This window comes from Acomys minous (genome assembly GCF_964271855.1).
Source record: "Acomys minous genome assembly, chromosome: 6".
NCBI lineage: Eukaryota > Metazoa > Chordata > Mammalia > Rodentia > Muridae > Acomys > Acomys minous.
The window spans coordinates 6,565,498-6,586,481 of NC_140487.1; the positions used below are offsets into that span (position 1 = coordinate 6,565,498).

The 20,984-nt window shown below is 43.1% G+C and overlaps 1 protein-coding gene across 3 annotated transcripts in view; it reads left to right on the forward strand.

Annotated features, from left to right (window-relative positions):
- Nucleotides 1–20,984, forward strand: part of FAM3C (FAM3 metabolism regulating signaling molecule C) — a 48,917-nt gene that overhangs the window by 11,076 nt on the left and 16,857 nt on the right. For 2 of the 3 annotated variants that reach the window (XM_084787703.1, XM_084787701.1), the window contains exons 2-5: nt 3,416–3,468; nt 7,449–7,553; nt 15,302–15,331; nt 16,514–16,637. In XM_084787703.1, the coding sequence (XP_084643829.1) occupies nt 3,456–3,468; nt 7,449–7,553; nt 15,302–15,331; nt 16,514–16,637 (272 nt within the window). In that variant the 5' untranslated portion in view covers nt 3,416–3,455. Of the gene's footprint in view, nt 1–1,480; nt 1,613–3,415; nt 3,469–7,448; nt 7,554–15,301; nt 15,332–16,513; nt 16,638–20,984 lie in introns of all 3 variants that reach the window. The other variant, XM_084787702.1, reaches the window with a different exon arrangement.

Genomic DNA, 20,984 nt, shown 5'->3' on the forward strand with positions numbered 1-20,984 from the left:
TTAAACGGGACCAGTCTAGGTAGTTGGGCTAAAGGAAATGTTTAAGTTAAAACATCCAGAAAACTGGGCTTGGTCCCTCTGAGGTCTTGCTTTAGGCTCCCTACTGTATCCTAGGTCACAGACTGAGTGTGCATACAATCCAGGCCAGAGCCCCTTCACCCAGCGGGCAGCGCCCTTCCTGCTTTTACTTTCATGTGGCGTTGGCTCTTCCTTTAGCTTTCTTACTATAGAAGACAGCGTGCTTTGGTCTGTCCCTTCACTGTTGGACTAGTGAATTCCTTAAGTAACCTGTCTCGAATATTTACTTTTTTTTTTTTTTCTCTTTAGGGAGGGCATGCTTTTTGAGAGACAGGGTTTCTCTGGGTAGCATTGGCTGTCCTGGAACTTGCTACAGACCAGGCTGACCTCGAACTCAGAGATCCGCCTGACTACACACTGGGGAATATTTGCATTTTTATCTGTTCAAAGGGTACTACTGTCTTAATTGCTAAAGTTCTGGGTTTGGAAACTAGTTCTAATTTCTGTATCTCTACTTTTCACTGAGAACATAGAAACTTTATGTACTTTGACTTGCTGCCTGGAGTTTTAGCCAGGGCCTTTTCATTGTGTCAGAGCCCTGCTAACTGTCTCTGGACCTACCTCTCCTTGATGGCCTGAAGGCTTCACGAGCTGTTTCTTCCACTACCTCAGATTGTTATGTGCCTTCCAATGCTCTTTAAAGAGCCAGGCATGGCTTGGAGTTAGCACATCATAAACACTCGCCATACTTTGCTCTTAAATCTATTTCAATACTCCTGTGGATTTACACTCGTGCATCATTAAAGATGCAAGAAAGTTAATTAAGGAAATTAATTAAAGATGTGTTAATGGCTGAGGCACTTTGATGAGATCTTAATATAGAAATTCTTCTAAATGTCAGTTCCCTAAGATATTTTAATGGAAAACAATTGTATTCACAAATGTAGTTGCTTACAGAGCAGCTTGTGGCAAGTTTAGAAGCAGAATTGCCAGAGCAAGCCAGAGGCTGGTGGTGTTATTACACAGACGGTCTCATGGTCCCCTGTCCCTCCCTGATGGCAAGGGAAGCCGAAATACAACAGCCCGATGTCTGGTACCCAGCCACTTAGCACATTTTCAAGGAAAATTTTCTAGGCCACACTCGAGTGAAATTATTTTGGCATGTGAGAGGGGAGGTAAGGCCATGTGTGTTGGAATGCAGAGTTCAGTTTCACTGGAGGCCAAAAGGGTATTTATCACCTGTTGGAGTTCTCTTTTGATACGGCTTTTTTTTTTTTAAATGTAAAGTCTTGTGGCTACTCCAGTATCCTCTTCTTTCCTTCTAGAATTCTGGCTGTTGGCTAAGGACTTCAGATAGCATTGACTTTGGCTATTGTGTAGGAGGTATTCACATAGATAACAAAGGAAAAAAAATACCAACAGTCCACAACTCAGTTAAGTGTTGATTTTTTTTTTCCTTCAGGTTAGATTTGCAGAAGAAAGGGAGCCCGCTGACAACCTGCAGGCTGGGAGCCAGGCAGGGTTCCACCCTGTTGCTTTTTCCAGTGAATAAGAAAAACTGGATAATATTCTTCTCAGTGTCCTTCAGGAAAAGGTCTTTGTGTGTGTGTGTGTGTGTGTGTGTGTGTGTGTGTGTGTGTGTGTGTGTGTGTGTTTGTGTGAATTATTAAATCAGTTTTGTGTGCACGCTTGCGCTTGGGGACCTGTGTGCCACAGTGCATGTGCGAGGGATCAGAGATATTATATTTCTGATGTTCCGATCCACTACTCAAAGCTTCCCTTTTGAATTCTGCTCCTTTTCAAAATTCTGCTTCAGCTGTCTGGCCGAATGTGGGTGTGCCTTCGGCATAAAAATCTTATTTGCAGTTCCATTTAAAATAAAAGTTTCATGTACTTTGTGTCATTTTATAGGAAGGAGAAGTGTGTAAACATATGTGCATGCACACACTTTTTTTTCAATATTTGCTGCCCGTTCATAAAATAATATCTAATAGTTTCTTTGTTTGATGTATATCATTCTGTCAGTAATGATAATTGCTGGGGTACTTAAAATGATAATTTTAAACCTCTGGATATATTATTTTGCCTATGGGAATTGAAAAGCGCGAAGTAGATCACACATTAAATCCAGTGTTTGCTGTGAATGCTGACATCAGTGATACCCAAAATATGTCATGAAAAATGAAGTAGCTTCTATTAGTCTCACTGGTGAGGATAAGACCACTACCACAATTTTGAGGCAGATTTGAAGCAAGGTTTATTAAATACTGGCCAGCAGGGTAGGTCCACTCCTGGGCTCCCAGAAAATGGCCACATTTTCCAGATGCTTAAAAAGGTGAAACTAGCCAGGTGGTCATGGCGCAGGCCTTGCATCTCAGCACTAGGGAGGCAGAGGCAGGTGGATCTCTGTGATTTCAAGGCCAGCCTGGTCGACAAAGCAAGTCCAGGACAGCCAAGGCTACACAGAGAAATCTTGTCTGGGGACGGGGGGAGGGGGCAGAAGAAAAAGAAAAAGAAAAAAAGAAAGTCAGAACTACAAGGCCACCATATTTCCTATCAGGTCGAATCAAGGGCAAACATGCATCCTGTCGTTTCCTGTCTGTGTTGCCATCCGCCCTGCCCCCCACCATCCAATCAAGCATATCCAGTGCAAACAAATTTGTTTAGGGGTGCAAAAACATGTGGCTTATTATTTCCCAAGAGCCCCATAGCCCACAGCATTTCAGGAAATTATCTGTCCTTGTACAAGTGGGGCTGCCAGGGTAAACTTGGCTCTTACGCATCCTGTACTGGCATGAACTGGTCTATCTAAACCCCATTTCCTTTTTCTTTATTCCTGTTTCTTTTTTCCTTTTTCCTTTTTTTTGGGGGGGGGACTCTTGTTTTGTTTTTGTTTTTTCTTTTGAAATAGGGTTTCTCTGTGTAACAGAGCCCTGGGTTTCTTGGACTTACTATGTGGACCAGGCTGGCTTCGAACTCACAGAGATCCACCTGCCTCTGTCTCTTGCGTGCTGGGAATAAAGGCGAGCGCCACCATGCTGAGCTCTCTAACCTCCATTTCTACAAATGGCGTCCCTAATGGATGCTTAATCACGGGGGTGATGGGGATAGTCATTCTCTGTAGGCACAGGTGTGATCGCACATGACCTTGCTTATTTATGTGAAGGAACCAAGGACACAGCCAGTGGCAGACACATGGAGGGCAACTGTTGACTTTTGTCTTTTTTTTTTTTTAATGGCCCAGTGGAAAGAGTGGACAGTGATAAAAAGTTTTCATTAACCATTGCTATCCATAGAAAACTCAATTGGTCTTATGTATATATTCTGAAATAAATTCAATCCAAGGAGGAATATTAATTGTATAATTTGTGGTTGTTCGTCTTTCTTTTGATTTTAGGACCTTGTTTCTGGGAGGTGCCATAGACTGAAAAGCAACAATGAGGGTAGCAGGTAAGATATTTATTTAATCCAGTGAAAATATTTTTTTATTTTGTAATTTATTTTATAACCTGTTTTCTCAATAATAGCTACAGGAAAGGCTGCACAATTAGTTCTTCTTCATCTTCATCTTCCTTCCTCAGCATCCTAGTCCAAGTGGTTTCAAGCTATCTTCTGGCCTCAGAGGTTATATACAGGTGCCATCATACCTGTAATGTTTCTGAAGGTTAAGTACCAGGCTAAAACAAATTAGGAAATACTTAGCCTTTTCATTTTATGTATTTAGCAAATCACCACTTGTTTATTTAGTAAGTACTACACAGGTTTTTATAGATAAACCATAATTGAAGTTATGGCAAATATTAATGTTTATTTCTTATGGCATAATCATATTTGCCTAATAGTACATATACCCAAACAATAATTTGGAAAATGCAGAGACTGGCTTTTTCTTGCTAAGTTCTAGCAGCCAAGTGAAAAGGAATTATAAAATATTGCTTTCTCCTATATGCAGTTCAATGTAACACACATGAAGAATTTACTAAAATGTGGTTTTGCTTTCAATTATTAGTCTAGGTATAAATCCAGACCGTTAGCAGCAATCTGAAGTAGCATGTTACATACATTGGAAATCCTTGCTAGGTGTCCATAGTATTAACATAGGCGTTGGTAAGCGTCATTAAAGGGTAGACTCATGAATACCCAGTTGGCTATTCCCCACGTGAAAGTTAAAATAAATGTGTTTTTGCTATACTGCCTCCAGCCACAGCCTTCCCACACCACCAAAGGCACATTGCTCTGAGGAATTCTAAGTCTGTATGGCAGAGAAAACAAGTTGTTTTTCCAAACTGAAGATAATTAGTCTTATCCTTGCAAGCAAACCAAGTGTTTTCCTAGAGTTGTCGCTCAGAGATGCCAGAAGCTGAGGCGGGCGGACGAGCAACTCTTCTCACTCTGCTTATAGTTGCATAGAATGAAGCAGAGTTGACCAAACACCGGGATTACTAAACCAAGGTAGCGGAAGGCGGCGGCTGCTGCACATGATTCTGTAGAAATCTGAGAAAGTGGGCTCTCTCTGCTGTGAATTTACAAAGCACCATTTTCAAGTCATCATGCACTTTCGGAGGAAAAAAGATTCCAGAAACCAAGAGCTTGTTTGTGCTTTGAAGACATGTAGCACTCTTGTCCTGTGTGGCTTGCTTTGCTGTTTGTTTCTGTATGTTCTCGCGCTCCGCAGGGTGGTCTATAGCTGCAGTCTCCTGAGGGTTTATAAATACGCTGTTCAAGTGTGATGACCAAAGCATGTTCTTGTCTTGCACGTAATTCTAAATTCATTCTCTGTACAGGTAACTTCATCATCTAGTTTTTACGATTGTACTTTTCTTGGCACAGGTCTTGGGGGTCCTGCCTTTGATAGACAAATAGTGATGGTTAGTTCTGCGGACTGCTTTGAACTAATTACCATCTTCTAAATAAAAACAGTATCTGGTCGCTTTGAAATGCTTGTACAGCCTGAACTGTAGCGATCTTTGGTTTATAAGTGTGAGAGCAGACTGAGAACAGTGCTGTCAGTGGCTAGAAGGGAGCGACAATGACTAACCAAGTAGGGAATGACAGTTGTGGGTATTGTAAACCCCTTCCGCGCTCAGCTTTACACTTTGAGACCAATCTTAGAGACCGTGTTCTGTAGCAAGCCCCTGGACTCCACCACTGTGGAGACTGCAAGTGTCCCTGCTACTAACTTTCCTGTCTCTTGGAGCATTTGATTCTTCCTTGTTCCAGACCAGTGTAAGTGAACACGTCTTGGTTTAAGGCTCAGTGCTGAGGCTGAAGAGAGGCCCCAGAGGGTAAGAGCACTTGATGCTCTTTCAGTAGAGGACCAAGGCTCAGTTCCCAGGGCCTACACAGTGTCTTTTAACCATCTGATGCCCACTTCTGCCTTCCATGGGCACCAGGCATACGCATTCACATTTGTACATGCAGGCAAAAACACTTAACATGTAAAGTAAATTAAGTATATCTTTTATTTTTTTTTAATTTTATGTGCACTGGTGTTTTGTCTGCATGCACATCTGTATGAGGGTGTCAGATTTGCTGGAACTGGGGTTACAGACAGTTGTGAGCTGGCATGTAGGTTCTGGGAATTGAACTTGGGTCCTCTGGAAGAGCAGGCAGTGCTCTTAACCACGGAGTGATCTTTCCAGCCCCATTTATAAATCTTAAAAAGGAGAAGAATCTGTGCCACCATTGATGTGAGTCTAAGCAAGTTCAGCCTTGGACACTGCAAGCTCCTTTCACCTGCTTTAGGAGGCAGCCAGGGCTTATCCCCTATTACGTGTGTCCATGATGCTAGAAAATAAAGCAGAAGACTAGCATGTGACCTGTCTGTCACCTTCCTGCCACTGGTCTCACTCTTGATTAAAAACAGTGTGTGCCGCCTGCTGTCATTCACCTATTGAGCATATATGTGCTGCTAGCATGCTTTGCATGAGATCCTGGGAGAAGGCGGTCCAAACCAGATGGAATTTTGCTCTTTAATATGGTAAAATGTAGGCAGCTAGTAGTCTTCCGAGGGGAGAAGGATTAGGCGGTTGGGCTAATAGAATTTTTAAGGCTTTGTTTTTTAGGGAAGTTTTAGATTCACAGCCAAATCAGGAGGAAGGTACATAGATGTTTCCTGTATCCCCCTCATCAGTAGCTATGAATAGAACATCTCTAAATAGCACTGAGGAGGCTCTGGATGTGGCTGGCTTTCAGCATCAGCCCCTTTCCAAACATCTTCAATTCCTTCCTGCCCCTCCCCTCGAAGGACATAGACTATTCATTTGGGTCTGTGAAATTAGAGATTAGATGAACTTTATTTTAAAGTTAGCCCTTACCTATTACGTTGAGTTTGGCAGGAGAAGAAAGTATCTTTTAGTATTAGAGGGGGGTACTGTGCAGATCACTAGGTTTTTTGGGGGGGCAGGAGGAGCATCTTGAGTTCTGGTCACACGCAGCCACTGACTTATCAGTAATCTTAGGGCATTGCTTCATCTCTGGATTTTTCTTTTCCTTTTTTTTTTTTCCTCTTTAATGTTAGATAACCATAGATTCTGTCTACCTCTTTCCAGTCAGTAGAGATTAAACCTGGCAGGTGCAATTGTGTAGACACAAACAAGCTAATACTGTTTTTGAATAAACACACCATGTGTCTGACATCCTGAGGCCCAGGGAGAAGCTGCTGCTCTGCCATTGGCACTCTCCTGTTCTTACCATGCACTTTGTGACATGCTTCCTAGATTGCCGCAGCTAGGAGTAAGAGATGAGTCATACTAAGCAGGTGTGGCAGTGCCAGCTGTTGTAAGGTACCACAAAGATAAAAAATCTAAAGTCTAAAGTTGAGGAGTGTGCCTTCTTGGAGCTTATCACACAGCCAGTGACTGACGTCCAAGCCTGTCGCTAGGGGAAATGCCTGTCTTGAACTAGGGATTAAGCAGGAGGAAAAAGGTAGTGGTTGCAGATCTCTGGGGATTCAGGTAGCTCCAGGTGATGGGTTGCTGTTAGGGCACTAAGCTGACTATATTTCACTTCAACTCCGTACTTCCTAGATGTCCTGGCCTTGACGGCTCCAGAAGGGTATTAGGGTTTTGTATTATCCCTGGAGCGCATTGCCCTTTAGGATCGGAAAGGATCTGAAATATGTAGTCTTGCAGGCAGGGTGGTGCTCCGGGAGCACCACAACACCTGTAGTCAGCCAGCAGATGCTGCCAGGTAACTCCCCAGCCTCCCCAAATCACTCTAGACAAGGGTCTCTCTAATCTGAGAGTTCTTTGATTGTGAAAGCTTCCTTAGCTTCATGGGTGGGCATCAGTGCAGCCATTGCGACTCCAGTGGCATCAGGTCTGGTAGATATTAGTCCTAATGTTTTCGTAAAAGTGCAGTCTCTGGGTAGCAGAAGGTCTGTTGGCTTGTACAGCCATGCTGAGTTACTTCTGCCTCTTTTTTTCCAGGAGCTGCAAAGTTGGTGGTGGCTGTGGCAGTATTTTTACTGACATTCTATGTTATTTCTCAAGTGTTTGAAATTAAAATGGATGCAAGCTTAGGAAATCTATTTGGTAAGTTATATTCCCTATGCACTTTTATAACTTTATCCATTTTGCTGTTTTTTTTTTTTAGTATAAACATTGTGCTTCAAGATTTTGTTTTGCAATGTCACATGTGAAAATGCATTTCGACTGTGTACACTCTGTTATGATCCCTCCCACTCCCACTGTCATTGAGTCCACAACCTCCTAGTTTCATGTCTATTTTTTATTTTATTTATTTATTTATTTATTTATTTATTTAGCAACATATTCAGTTTAGGCTCGCTCATATGAGCATGTGCGTTTGGGGTAGTTTACCAGAGCATGGGCCTTGTCAGTGCCTACACCACTGAAGAAAATGGCTCCTCTCTACACCCCCCCAACACCACCACTCCCTTCCCTCTAAGTTCCAATGGCTGCTCAGGGAGGGCTGTTATCTCACAATTTGCTCCCCAACCATGATGGGACGCTGCCAGGTCCAGTCTCGTGCAGGTGATCACAGTTGATGGGATTTCTTCAGTGCTACAGCCGTGCTACGTCCCAGGACACAGCACTTTCCAGGCCCTGCCATCTTTCCATTCTTTCCCTGAGCATTTAGAGAGGACGGGGCTGGTGGGGCAGGCGTCCTGTAGCGGGCTGAGCGCTCAGCAGCCATATTCTTATAGCACTTTGACTAGTGAGGAGTTCTTTGAATTAGCTGTCACCTACTGTGGAAGAGCTTTGCCATCTCCAAAAATGTTTATTTTGTTATTTTATACATATGGGTATTTTGCCTGCACGCATGTCTGTGCAGCACATACATGCCTGGTCCCCTTAGAGGCCAGAAGAGGTCATACAGTGCCCTTGACCCTAAGTTCCAGACAGTTGTGAGCGTGTGGGTGCTGGGAACTGAACCAGGGTTAACTGAAGGTCGGTGCTTTTAATCACAGAGCCATCTCACCAGCCCCAGAATCCTGCTCTTAACACGGCTGCCCGAAGCCTAAGTTCTCAGCACGGGCCTCACTGCTGCTCTGTCTGTCTAGAAAAACAAATATTATGTGAGCAAATGTCATTCATTACTATATTCTGAAAGAATATAATGTGTGAGAGCAAAGCTGGTATGAAGCAACCGATGTTCTGTTTGACCTTTCAAGCATATTTAATGAATGGTAATGAGAATTGCTCTTAAGTGCTGTTCACTCTAGAAAACACAGCACTAGTTTGCTTAAACTTTGAGTTGGCTGCCAGAAAATGGACCCTAATCTAGTTTGTGTAAGAGTCAGAGAAATGCATTGTAGGTGTTGGTCCTTAATATTTTTCTTTTCTCTCTTGTGACCTTCATTTTTGCTCATTTATTTAGTATTTTTTTTCTGTTGCAAATGGACCTATATAAGGTACTTTACTCAAATGACACTTTCAAGGCTCGGAACCCATCCCCACACCTGTGCATGCTAGGCAAAGGCCCACCATTGTGCTATATTCTTTTTGGGGGGTGAGGATCTCTCTGTGTAGCCTTGGCTGTCCTAGACTCGCTTTGTAGACCAGGCTGGCCTCACAGCGATCCACCTGCCTCTGCCTCCCAAGCGCTGGGATTAAATGCGTGCGCCACCACTGCCCAGCCTGTGCTACATTTTTAACTCAGATGTTAACAAAACCCTCAAGTTAATAAAATGGACCCAGTTATATTTACTATTTTAGATAGTTCCATATCTTCTTGACTTTCAGACATTTCTATTCTAGAAGTGTGCCCTGGGTTTCCTATGATACAGCTGTTTCAGAATTTACTGCGGAGCCTTGATTCTGTCCTTCCACGTGTGATCCCCCACCTCTCCCTACTCCTCAGGTGCCAGGATTACAGCTGTGCACCACTGCAGTGCGCACCCTACAATTTCTCTCTCTTCTGAGACATTATTAGCCAAACCCAGGGCTTTGTGTGTACCATACAAGTGCTAGACCGCTGACCTACCGACATCCACTCTTAACACTTAAGTCACTTCCTCTTGCATCTGAACATGAGATTCTCCTATACCCCAGCATGTAACCTTTTGTGTCAGAATACTCTTCAGAGACCCTTGATGAATCGGTGCCTGGGTTACGGCAGGAGATCCTGCCTTTCCAGGTACTATGAGGCCGTGTCTAGTACTTTAACTAGGTACTATGAAGCCATGTCTAGTACTTTAACTAGGTACTACGAGGCCATGTCTAGTACTTTAACTAGGTACTACGAGGCCATGTCTAGTACTTTAACTAGGTACTATGAGGCCATGTCTAGTACTTTAACTAGGTACTATGAGGCCATGTCTAGTACTTTAACTAGGTACTATGAGGCCATGTCTAGTACTTTAACTAGGTACTATGAGGCCATGTCTAGTACTTTAACTAGAATACTGTCTCTCCTAGTTGCCATTTAGTGGTTCATATTGCTAGAAACCTTTTTACTGTGTGTGTTTTACCTGTTTGGTTTAGGCACCTTTTAGGGCAGGTGTTTTGTTTTAATCTTGTAACTGCATTGCATTTTCTCTATTAAATGTCATTTATTGGATTTCAGTCTGATTGAACTAATGCAAATATTAGTTGTGGGGTTTGTTTTATTTCTTGTTTACAATATGTTAGTTCTTTTACCCATTTATTTAGCATCCAACTTAATTTAGCAAAGGCCGTCAGATTGAATTCACATAGGTTGGTTTCGGGAAACTGGTTTCTAGTTACTCATAGGGTTAACTACAGTTCATTCAATCGTGACTTTACTTTTAATTTTCCTTTGTAAGAATTTTTTAGCTTGGGGGATGGAGCGATAGCTCAGTGATTAAGAGCAGTGACTGCTCTTCCCAAGAACCTGGGTTCAATCTCCAGCACCCACATGGCAGCTCACAACTATCTGTAACTCCAAGATCTGACACCCTCACACAGACAGGAAGGTAAAACACTAATGCACATAAAATAATAATAATAATAATAATAATAATAATAATAATAATAATAATGACAGTAATAATAATAAATTTTGTAGCTTGAACATATAGTTTTTTCCCTTTTTATTGAAAATAGATTCTTTTCGCATACAGTATCTCCTGACTGCAGTGTCTCCGTCCTCTCCTCCTCACCGTTCCTCCCTCCCACTCCTCCTGTCCGATCCTCCCACCCCTTCTGTCTGTCAGTAGAAAAGAACAAGTTTCTAAGAAATAGCAACCAAACATTACAAAATAAAATACAGTAAGATAAAGCAAAAACTGTCACATTGGAGTTAGACAAGACAAACCAAGAGAAGGAAAAGAGCTCAAGAGAAGTCACACAAATCAGAGATCCACTCGTTGGCCAAGGTCATTTTGACTCAGGCTTTTTGTTGTTGTTGTTGTTGTTGTTTGGCATTTTTAAAGACAGGGTTTCTCTTTGTAGTTCTGGCTGTTCTGGAACTCACTCTTATCACCTAGAATCAGAGGTCTGCCTTCGTCTGTCTCCCAGGTGCTGGGATTAAAGGCATGCACCACTAAACAGCTCAGTGACTCAGGCTTTTTACATCGTATTGTTTTAGAAAAATCAAAAAGACATTTCCTGGCAGGAAGGATGAAAAATCTGTCCACAGGTAATACCGGAATTACCAAGATAGGGTGTGATTTAAAAGAATGGAATAAAATTTAAGAGGCAGAAACCAAAGAACTGCAACAGCTAGGCCTAAACCCCTAAACACAGTACCTTGGCGTAAGGATGGAGGAGCTCAGCGGGAGGACGGATGCTGGGCATACCTGGCTTAACGTAAGGATGGAGGAGCTCAGCGGGAGGACGGATGCTGGCTTACCTGGCTTAACGTACCCAGATTCAGAGCCCAGCGCATCCCATTCCCAAACGCACAACGGCAGTTTTTAAAAAGACTCGAAGCTGAAGGAATTATAAGTCACACTCCATTTGTAACAAGTAGGACCCCGGCTACTCTTGGCTTAGTTCCACCCATTTGTAACATCTCAGGAACTATACAGTGGCACAGGCAGGGCATGCTCTTGCACACAGTCTGCCAGCCGGGCTCGTGGCTGTGTCTTTGATGTGTTGTCTAAAAGAAATTAAATATTAGGGTTATTAAGTAGAGTCAGAAGCAAAACCTGAGGTGAGGAGGGGACTGTAGTGTTTCCAGGTTGGGCTTGCGCCTGATACTTTGGCAATACCCTGTTTAATGAAAAACAGTTCATCTGCTCGCCGCCAGGTTCTCACGTGTTTGTAATTGCACGCCTAGGGGGAAATCCTTCTGTTTTGATGGGTGTTGGATAAAAATAACATTCCTTTGTTAACAGTGCTTCAAGACAGTTTCTTTACCTTCAAACATCTAACACAAGTCCCATGGAGGTATATTTACCCAAAAGCCTAATGACTAACAAACCGACTTCCATGAAATTTTTTTTTAAATCAAATAGCAGATACAGGTTTGACATCTAAAAGTCAACAAGCCAACTGATTTGACCTTTTCCAATTTTTTTACATTTATTTTTTACTGTTTTATGTATATGAGCATTTTGCCTGCATATGCACATCTGTGCACCACATTTGCGCTTGGTGCCCAAGGAGCAGGTGATCCTCCATGTGCATGCTGGGAGTTGAACCTGGGTCCTTTGTTACAATAACAACTGCTCTTAAACTCTCCAGCCCTGATTTGATCATTTTACAGTCATTCACCCTTTCCTGCTTCTCTGTTCATTACTCCAGGCGCCCAAGTTTCTTCTGCTTTGGTCATCACCACCTAGGTGGTATCCTAGGATTCTGTCCTCTCTGGATGTCCCTATCAGTTCGCTTATTTTCCTGTTTCTATCTTACTCCCAGGTCTTGTTTATCTAGCTAGCTTCCATATTGTTCCTCTTAGGTCGTCAGCGCATATCCTAAAACATGGTGGACAGAACCTATCACACACATACACACACACACACACACACACACACACACACACACACACACTTACATAGTTACATAGGTCTTGAGTGTAGAGAAAATGTTTTGTTTTGTTTTTGTTTTTGTTGTTTTTTTGAGGCAGGATTTCTCTATGTTATCTTGGCTGTCCTGGACTCGCTTTGTAGACCAGGCTGGCCTCTAACTCACAGCGATCTGCCTGCCTCTGCCTCCCGAGTGCTGGGATTTTGATCACTTCCTTGTGTGAATGAAGGCAGAAGCACTTTCAGGGCCAAGCCAGTGTTCCCTCCTTCTTTTTCATCACCCTGGCAGCGGGTCCGTTTCTGAGTCTAAGCCTCTGTTCTTACCTTAGTATCTCCGAGTCTGTCTACTTTAAAAACAAAACCAAAACAAAACACCTCTCATATTTTCTTCCCCCAGAACTGGCTTTTTTTTTTTCCTTTTCTTTTTAACCTATATTCTGTCAGCAGGGTCTTTGTAAATCGTCTTAGACTGGGGCCATCTATAGTTATTCTAAGAGGTCCCTAGCGTGACTTTCGGCTCCAGGAGTGACTGGTGCTTTTGGTTTACATAGTCACCCTTTAGAAGGGGTACATGGGCCTGGGTGCTGCCTGAGATGGCTTTAAGAGCCAGCTCTGGACTGGCAGTATGGCTCAGCAGGTAAAGCTGCTTGTCACCAAGCCTGGCTACCCGAGTTCAGTCTCTAGGACCCACATGGTAGAAGGAGAGAGCTGAGTTCTGTAAGCTGTCCTCTGAGATCTCTACGTGTGTCTCTTGGCATGCGTGTACCCGCACATGCACACACAGAAAAAACGAAAGATTAAAAATAAACTGAAAAAAGCTAGCTCCGCTAAATACAATTATGACCTAAAACAAATACACCAGTTACAGGCTCTGTCCTTATCTCTGAAACAGTGATGAACTTGTTGGTAACCATGCAGAAGTACTTACAAGGCCAGCATGTAGGAGTGAATTCAACTCCTACTGTTTCCCCACAGCTCACTACCATAGCTCAGATAACTTGCCATCTAATCAGACGGCACAGGTCAGGGAGACTAGAATTCCTCATTTTAACAGTGTTCCTTTCTAGAAATTTTAACACCTGAGTCTGATGAGACACTCGTTTCTTTAATTAATTAATTAATTAATTAATTCTGGTTTTTTTGTTTTCCAAGAGAAGGTCTCTGGGTGTAGCCCTGGCTATGCTGGAACTTGATCTGTAGATCAGGCTGGCCTCAAACTCAGAGGTCTGCCTGTTTCTACCTCTTGAGTGCTGGGATTAAAGATGCGTGCCACCATCAAGTAAATAATTGTTGTTTCTTTCTTTCTTTCTTTCTTTTTTTTTGGTTTTACTAGACAGGGTTTCTCTGTGTAGCTTTGGTTGACCTGGACTCACTTTTTAGACCAGGCTGGCTTCAAACTCACAGAGATCCTCCTGACTCTGCCTCCCCTAGTACTGGGATTATAGGCATGTACCACCACGCCTGGCTAATTGTTTCTTAATGCATTTATTAATGTGTGTGTGTGCTGTATATGTATTCGTATATGAGTGTATGTACACATGTGCGTGGCACATGAATGGAGGTCAGAGGACAACCTGTGAGGGTCAGCTCTTTCCTTGCAGCTTATGAATCCTGAGAATCACCAGCCTTGATGCTAAGTCCCCTACCCACTGTGCTATCTTGTTGAAGTTGAGAATTCCTAGTCTTCATATTGCTGATTCTTCTCGGGGCTTTATTTTTCTCATTTAAAAAAAGTGAAAGCTTTGGATGAAATCTCTGTAATTATATAAGGAAAGGGGAAGAGCGAGCTGAGGAAGCCCCAGCTCTTGAACTTAACCTCTGCTGCTCCTTGCTCCCCTCTCCCTTTCTGTTTTGTTATTGGTTCACATCTGTCCTTCCATAGAAACCGTCTCTGTGTTTAGGTCCTGGAGCGGGGGAGGCTGTTCTGCTGTGCCCTCTGCATTACTCTTTCGCTGCATTACAGCTGCGTGACTTTAATGGGGTATAATAACATTCTACTGAGTGTTCCGCCGAGTGCCGAAACTGCTCACTTGGTCTCTTCTCTTTAAACAGTTACATGCTCTCTCTCATTTACTTTCTGTTCCATAATTTGAATAGTGGTCTTACAGGAAATTCACTGTTAGCAAAAAATAGTACAGAAATAAAAACCGAGCGACTATTTATAGTTAGACAGCTGGGCAACACTTATCATACTGTGTACTTATTAGCCAAATCAGGAACCGGCTGTCCACAATACTTTGATGATCTGTGTTAAGATTTCTTGGCCTGGGATCAGACACTGGGCGCTTTACAGAGTACCAAGTGTAATTGTGATGGAGGACATTTGAGACCCACTGTGGGGTTAAGAGTTGACCTTTGCCCTTCCTTGAACTGATGAAATAAGACTCAGCAGCAGAATTCATTTGATTATGCCTAATACACCTCTGTTCTGGAGAAATTAAGGTTTCCCCAACACTCACCCTCCCCTTCTTCTTCTACTCCCAATCCTCCCAATCCCCTCCCCCGCCCCCAGACAGTCCTGTGCCTTCTGCAGGACTGCGTGGTTACCCAGCACTGCCCAGCAGCAGGAGCAGCATTTAAATTCACCAACATGCACCATCAAATGTCTGTAGACTTTGAAAGGGATCTTTGTAGACTGACTTTCTGGGTAGGATTTACATTTGTGGTAACTAATTAAACAAAATATAAAGTTTAAAATGATGTTTCAGGAATAAAACATCACTCCCCGTGATTTCAGCTTCTCAGCAATGGTATTGCTGTTTATTGTATGTGAGCAGTCACCAAAACACACATTTCCTGGGCTCCTTGGAAGTTTTAATCTGTTTAAAGTCGGCAGTTGCCAGTAGGCCTGTGCTTTCTAGTAACGTTAGCTGTTTGTCTCCTTAGCTCGATCAGCGCTGGACTCAGCCACTCGTGGTAAGATCCTCTGCTTAATGTTTTATAAGTGCTTGAGCCTGTGTGTGGCCTTGTGAGAGCTTATATCCAAGCAGTGTGAGCAGTTGTGAACAGACCCAGGAGGAGAGAAGTTGGGTTGGACGGGCTAGTCTCAGAGGCTCTTCCTTCTCAGTGGGCATTCGCACCACTTTTGGGTTTCGGCCCGTGGTGTAAGCACAGACAGGCGAATAGGGGAGTCGGCTGCAGCCTCTGCCTGGGTGGATGGGAGGACCAAGCATTTACTGACTAGTCATGACTGGACATGCAAAGGAACAGTTAAAAAGCCTCAGGTGCCCTGAACCATAAAGATAATTTTAAGAATAATTAAGTAACATTAGCCTTGCTTGGCAAGATCCTATGGCTGACCCATTTCTGTCAGTGGTTAGCTGTTTTACCCGGATGGTTTGACTTATGTTCTGGAGCCTTTTTATTTTGGGGGGCTTTGCCTGCCTTCTTTACTTCCTCAGCTCTTTGATACCCTTAGAGAAAAAAGTTCTGGCAGATTTTAAAAGGTTTTATTATATATATTATATTTTATTTATTTTATAAATATATAAATTTATAATATATATATAAAATTTTAAAAGCTTTTTTCGAGATAGGGTTTCTCTGTGTAGCCTTGGCTGTCCTGGACTCATGTTGTAGACCAGGCTGACCTCAAACTCAGAGTCCCGGCTGCCTCTGCCTCCCCGAGTCCACCTGCCTCTGTCTCCCTGAGTGCTGGGATTACAGATGTGCACCACCATACTTGACTTTATGGCATTATTTATATTTTTTAAAGTGTGTGTGTCTTTCCTTTTTAATTAATTTTTTTTATACGTATGATGTTTTGCCTGTATGTATGTTTGTACACCACATGTGTTCCTGGTATCCAAGGAGGCTGGAAGAGGGCATCTGATTCCTTAGAACTAAAGTTACAGATGATTAAGTGGGTGCTGGGAATTGATCCTGGGTCCTCTGGAAAAGCAGCCAGTGCTCCTAATCTCTGAGCTGTCCCTCCAACCCTCAACTAGGTACACCTTAATGGCATATAAATGTGTGTATATGTATACATATATGCATACATTTTTGTGTATATGGTTTGAGATCTAAAATAAACTGATTACCAAAATGTATTAATTTGCTTTCTAAAGAGTCTCAAACCTACTTCTATTTTCCCCAAAGCTACAAAGCCTCCCAGGTACAAATGTGGGATCTCAAAAGCGTGCCCAGAGAAGCATTTTGCTTTTAAAATGGCTAGTGGAGCAGCCAATGTGGTGGGACCCAAGATCTGCCTGGAAGACAATGTGTAAGTATTGGATGGCTTGGAACTTGCAGATAGTCTTATACTGAGTGACAGCTGGTGGGCTGGAGGCTGATGGCGCTTCAGAAATGCTTTTACTAATAGCCTGTAATTTCAGTTAGCACTGCGTGAGTTTTCTTTCCCGTGTATATTAAGACAGTGACCAAGAGACCTGAACTTATTTGGCTTTGTGTAAGGATTCAGGTGGCTGTTCCATTTCATTCATAAATACTAGAAAAAATTAATTCATTTAAATTCACGAAAATAAAAACATTTCTCCAACCATGGTTGGCATATTTCAAGTGCTGAATGTCTCCACAGGGCTCTTGACCACAAATCTCATCTAAAAAGCAACTTTGTCAGAGCAAAGTTCCGCTGACAACTTTTCCCAGAGCAATGAATGCTTCACAGTAGCTCTCATCTTTGATACTTGGGATGCTGCTTGCTGAGTTGTGGAGTGACCTGGTGGTCACGACAGGCCTGTTGCATGCACACTGCTCAGGGCTGAGCTGAGTGGCTCCTGGGTTGCAGTGTTCCACACAGGATGCTTGTAGCTGCCGTCCTGCCTCGTCAGCTGTCACAGGTTCCTGCCTCTGACATTGCAAACTCTGCTTTTAGTTGCTTTTCATCCGATTGCCTAGAAAGCTAGATACATGTGCTCACTTAGAGTTCATGTAAAATAATGGTTAGTTGAACAGCACAGACCGGGCTGTTTCTCCCTGCTCTCTATGAATTTCAGAGAGAGCTTTAAGTTAATTTTTCAGTGAACTAGGAAAGGGTTGGCCTTGTGGGACAGCACTTTGTTGAAAAATTGATGCTTGTTAAGTTCTATTCATTTTCTTTCTTTTCCCTCTAAGTTCTAATGGGCAAGCCACTGTCAACCTTGTGACTTCAGTACCCCAGGTCTGTGTAATGACACAGCCCAGCCCATGGGTTTCAGGAGTCTCTAGGCCTTTAGAGACAGCCCCCTTTGTCTCACTAAAGAGTCCGAGTTTGAGTTTAAATAATAGGATGAAACTTCTTTTGGAATACCTCACGCACGGATAATCTTCTGACGCCTACTCCACCTCTTTGAAGCCTGGAGTTTAGTGCAAGGAAGAGGTTAAGCCCTTTTTCCAAAGCTGCCTTTCCAACCGCAGCTACACAGGTCAGAAGACAAATGTTTGCTGGCAGGAAGCCTTAGGAGAACTATACCGGGCTTGCGGCCAGCTCCTTTGCTTCCACCGTGGTGGGCATGCCGTTTAGGATTTGTGCTGTGTTGTAGACTGTTTGACCAGAAAAAGTTGAGGCCGCCCACCAATCAACTGCATTGCAAGACCCATTCTGCCATTCCCATGAGAAATTAATAATTGATGAAATTTTATAGCTAGGCCTCAGGTCATGAAACTGGTCTCTGCAGAAGAGCTTCGTAATTGGCCAGAGATCTCTAGTGGGGATACTGCAGGGAGCAGTTCCTAGTCTGGAGCTTATCCCTGTATATTTATTTCATGTATTGAAAACTTACGAGGTTTTTAAACAATGCTGACGTTAAGAGACTGCTTGCCTAGGCATCTGTATGTCTAAGCATTTATTGAGTGTGGTTTCCCCTGCCATGGAATGTAGGCCAGTGTCTCTCAGTTTTGATACTTGGATGCTGCTTGCCGAGGTGTGAAGTGATCTGGTAGTCATGGCAGGCCTGTTGCACTCACACTGCTCAGGGCTGAGCTGAACCGCTCCTGGGTTACAGTGTTCCTGTCCTGCCTCGTCAGCTGTCACAGGTTCCTGCCTCTGACATTGCAAACCCTGCTTTTAGTTGCTTTTCACCCAGTTGCCCAGAACACTAGAATGTCATGGAATATGCAGATACCTAAAAAGTAAATGCAAGTAGGTGACCTTCAGACAGGACACCGGCTGTGCAGGCAGTGGGCGTCAGTGAGGCGGAGTCCAGCTCGGGAGTGTAAGTGAGGGGAAGGGGTCTAGCTTTAGACGGAGTGTTGAGGAGCTGAGTGTCCTGTGAGAACCTAGGGATCAGGAGACAACCAGAGGCAGACCAGAAATTTCTGAACATCCCAGACAGGAGGTGTATGCTCACAGGCTATAAGGAAGGAAAATTCTGGAAATGAGTGGGCCCAGGTCACACAGGAACTTCTGAGCGATGCAGGTAAAGGACTGAGATAATTTCCTAAGTGTGCTGAGAAAGTTTCCAGACTCTTACTGTGTTATGATCTCATTTGTGTTGAAAAACTAATTTATAGCTATGGAAATGACTCACGCAGTAGGATAAAGAATAACGGGAAAGCCAGGGTTAATTGAATCAGCTGTTTGACATGGTGCCTTTACTCAACAGTTTTTTTTTTTTTTTGCCTGTCTACCCTACAAAATGAGCATGTACATAGTAAAAATACATATATCCATGCATCTGCTCTGAGTACCAGGAACTCACTGTTGAGACGGCTACTCTGGATTTCTATGTCTGGGCAGAGCTTAGTTCGCCCTACTGTATATATGCTATCTGTCACAGCTGTAGAGGTTCCACCCACAGAACCAGAGCTATTGAACATTTGTAGTGCTCAGGCAAGCTCCCTCTAAGATGCTGAAAGTAGCCAGAGCTGGTGGCAGGTATGTGAAGCAAAACTGTTTTCGGAAGGGTATAGTATTTATGGCATTTCTTTTAGGGGTTTTCGTTTGTTTGTTTGAATGTATGTGGGCCAGAGGCCTCTACAGTCATGAAGAATAATGTAAATTTTTAACTGCTGTGACCACTCTTTCTGCGTTTAGTATCTCTGGGTTTTGTTTTTGTTTTTTTCCCATTGATTGCAGGTTTTCCTGTACTCATAACACAGTAGGAGAAACTTTCTCAATACACCTAGGAAATAATCTCAAATTTTAATTCTATTTACAGCTTGATAGGCTGCTGCCCCCTGGTGGGAAGCCTGTAGCACTGTGCATCTCCCTGTGTCCTTTGTTCTGTGGTGGACTTAAGTTTATTGGAATATAGGGCATGTTCCAAGAGAATGTGAAAAGTCACTGGAGTTTGACTATTAAGTGACACATTAGTTGTAACCAGGTCTCTTTGGTACCATCTAATGTGCTTCCCAGGGTCTAGAGCGCATGCTCTGAAGCACCCTCCTCTGACAGAACCCAGCCAGCTGCCCTGTGGTGAAGCTTGTGCACACACATTTATTTTTTAAAAAAATACAACTAAAAAGGTACTATTTTTTGCAAAGCAGCATTAAAATTCGAGATTTGACTTTGACATGCTAGCTATGATCCTTTTCAATGAGGCCTTGCAACTTTCAACTCAACCATGTGGAGATGGAAAAAAAAGTATGTCCACACCTATCGAGCCAGCCAGGGGCAGAGCCTAGAATCTTCAGATCCGTGGTCAGACAACTTATCCACTGTGCCACTGGCCCAGTGCTGACAGTAGTTTCTTCATGAAGGCTGATCTCCAACTCTGCACACAGTTTCAACAGGCTTGCTGCCTCAAGTTCCCAGCACCTTTCCTTGTGCTCCCGCCCCCCTCATCCCAGACAGGGTTTCTCTTTGTAGCCCTGGCTGTCCTGGAACTCACTCTGTAGACCAGGCTGGCCTTGAACTCACAAGAGATCCACTTGCCTCTACCTCCCGAGTGCTGGAATTAAAGGCATGCACCATCACAGCATCACAATTTATGCTCATCTTATGTGTGTGCTGAAGACAGACTCTTTTGTGTCAACAGCTTGGAGATGGAGTTTATATACCTATACTTTACTTGTTTGTAGTACAAGTCACTGGTTTGTGGTGTGATTTCATCATCTTGTACAATCTCTGCCATGTTATCTTAGGCTTTTTCTCCCCTTCTTCCTTCCTTCCTTTTATTTATTTATTTATTTATTTATTTATTTATTTTTCTTCTTCAGCCTCTGCCTTCAGAATGCTGAGATTGCAGGCCCAGCTTAGAACATTTTCGTACTTCCAAAAGAAAGTGTCCTTCAACTTGTCCCTTTTTCATTTTAATTCTATTCTACCCGGTGCACCCAAGTCCTAAATAACCTTGTTTGCTTTTGTCTGTATAAATTGCCTTGTTCTTGATGTTTCATGTAGGCGTGTCATCTGTGGTCTTTGGTAGCTGTCTTCTTCACTTGGTTTAATGTTTTCACGGTTCATCCACCTTGTAGCTCGGATTTGTTCATTCTTTTCATGACTGAATGCTTTCCTTTATAGATATGCCTCATTTGCGTAGCCCTTCATCGGGTTGACAGGTGTATGAATTATTTCCACTTTCTGACTATCAAGAACAGGGTTTCTGAGACATTTCCATACAGGCTTTGTGTGGATGCGTTTTCACTCTCTGTGCTTGTTGTATCGCAGACTTCTGGTTCAGAGAGTTGT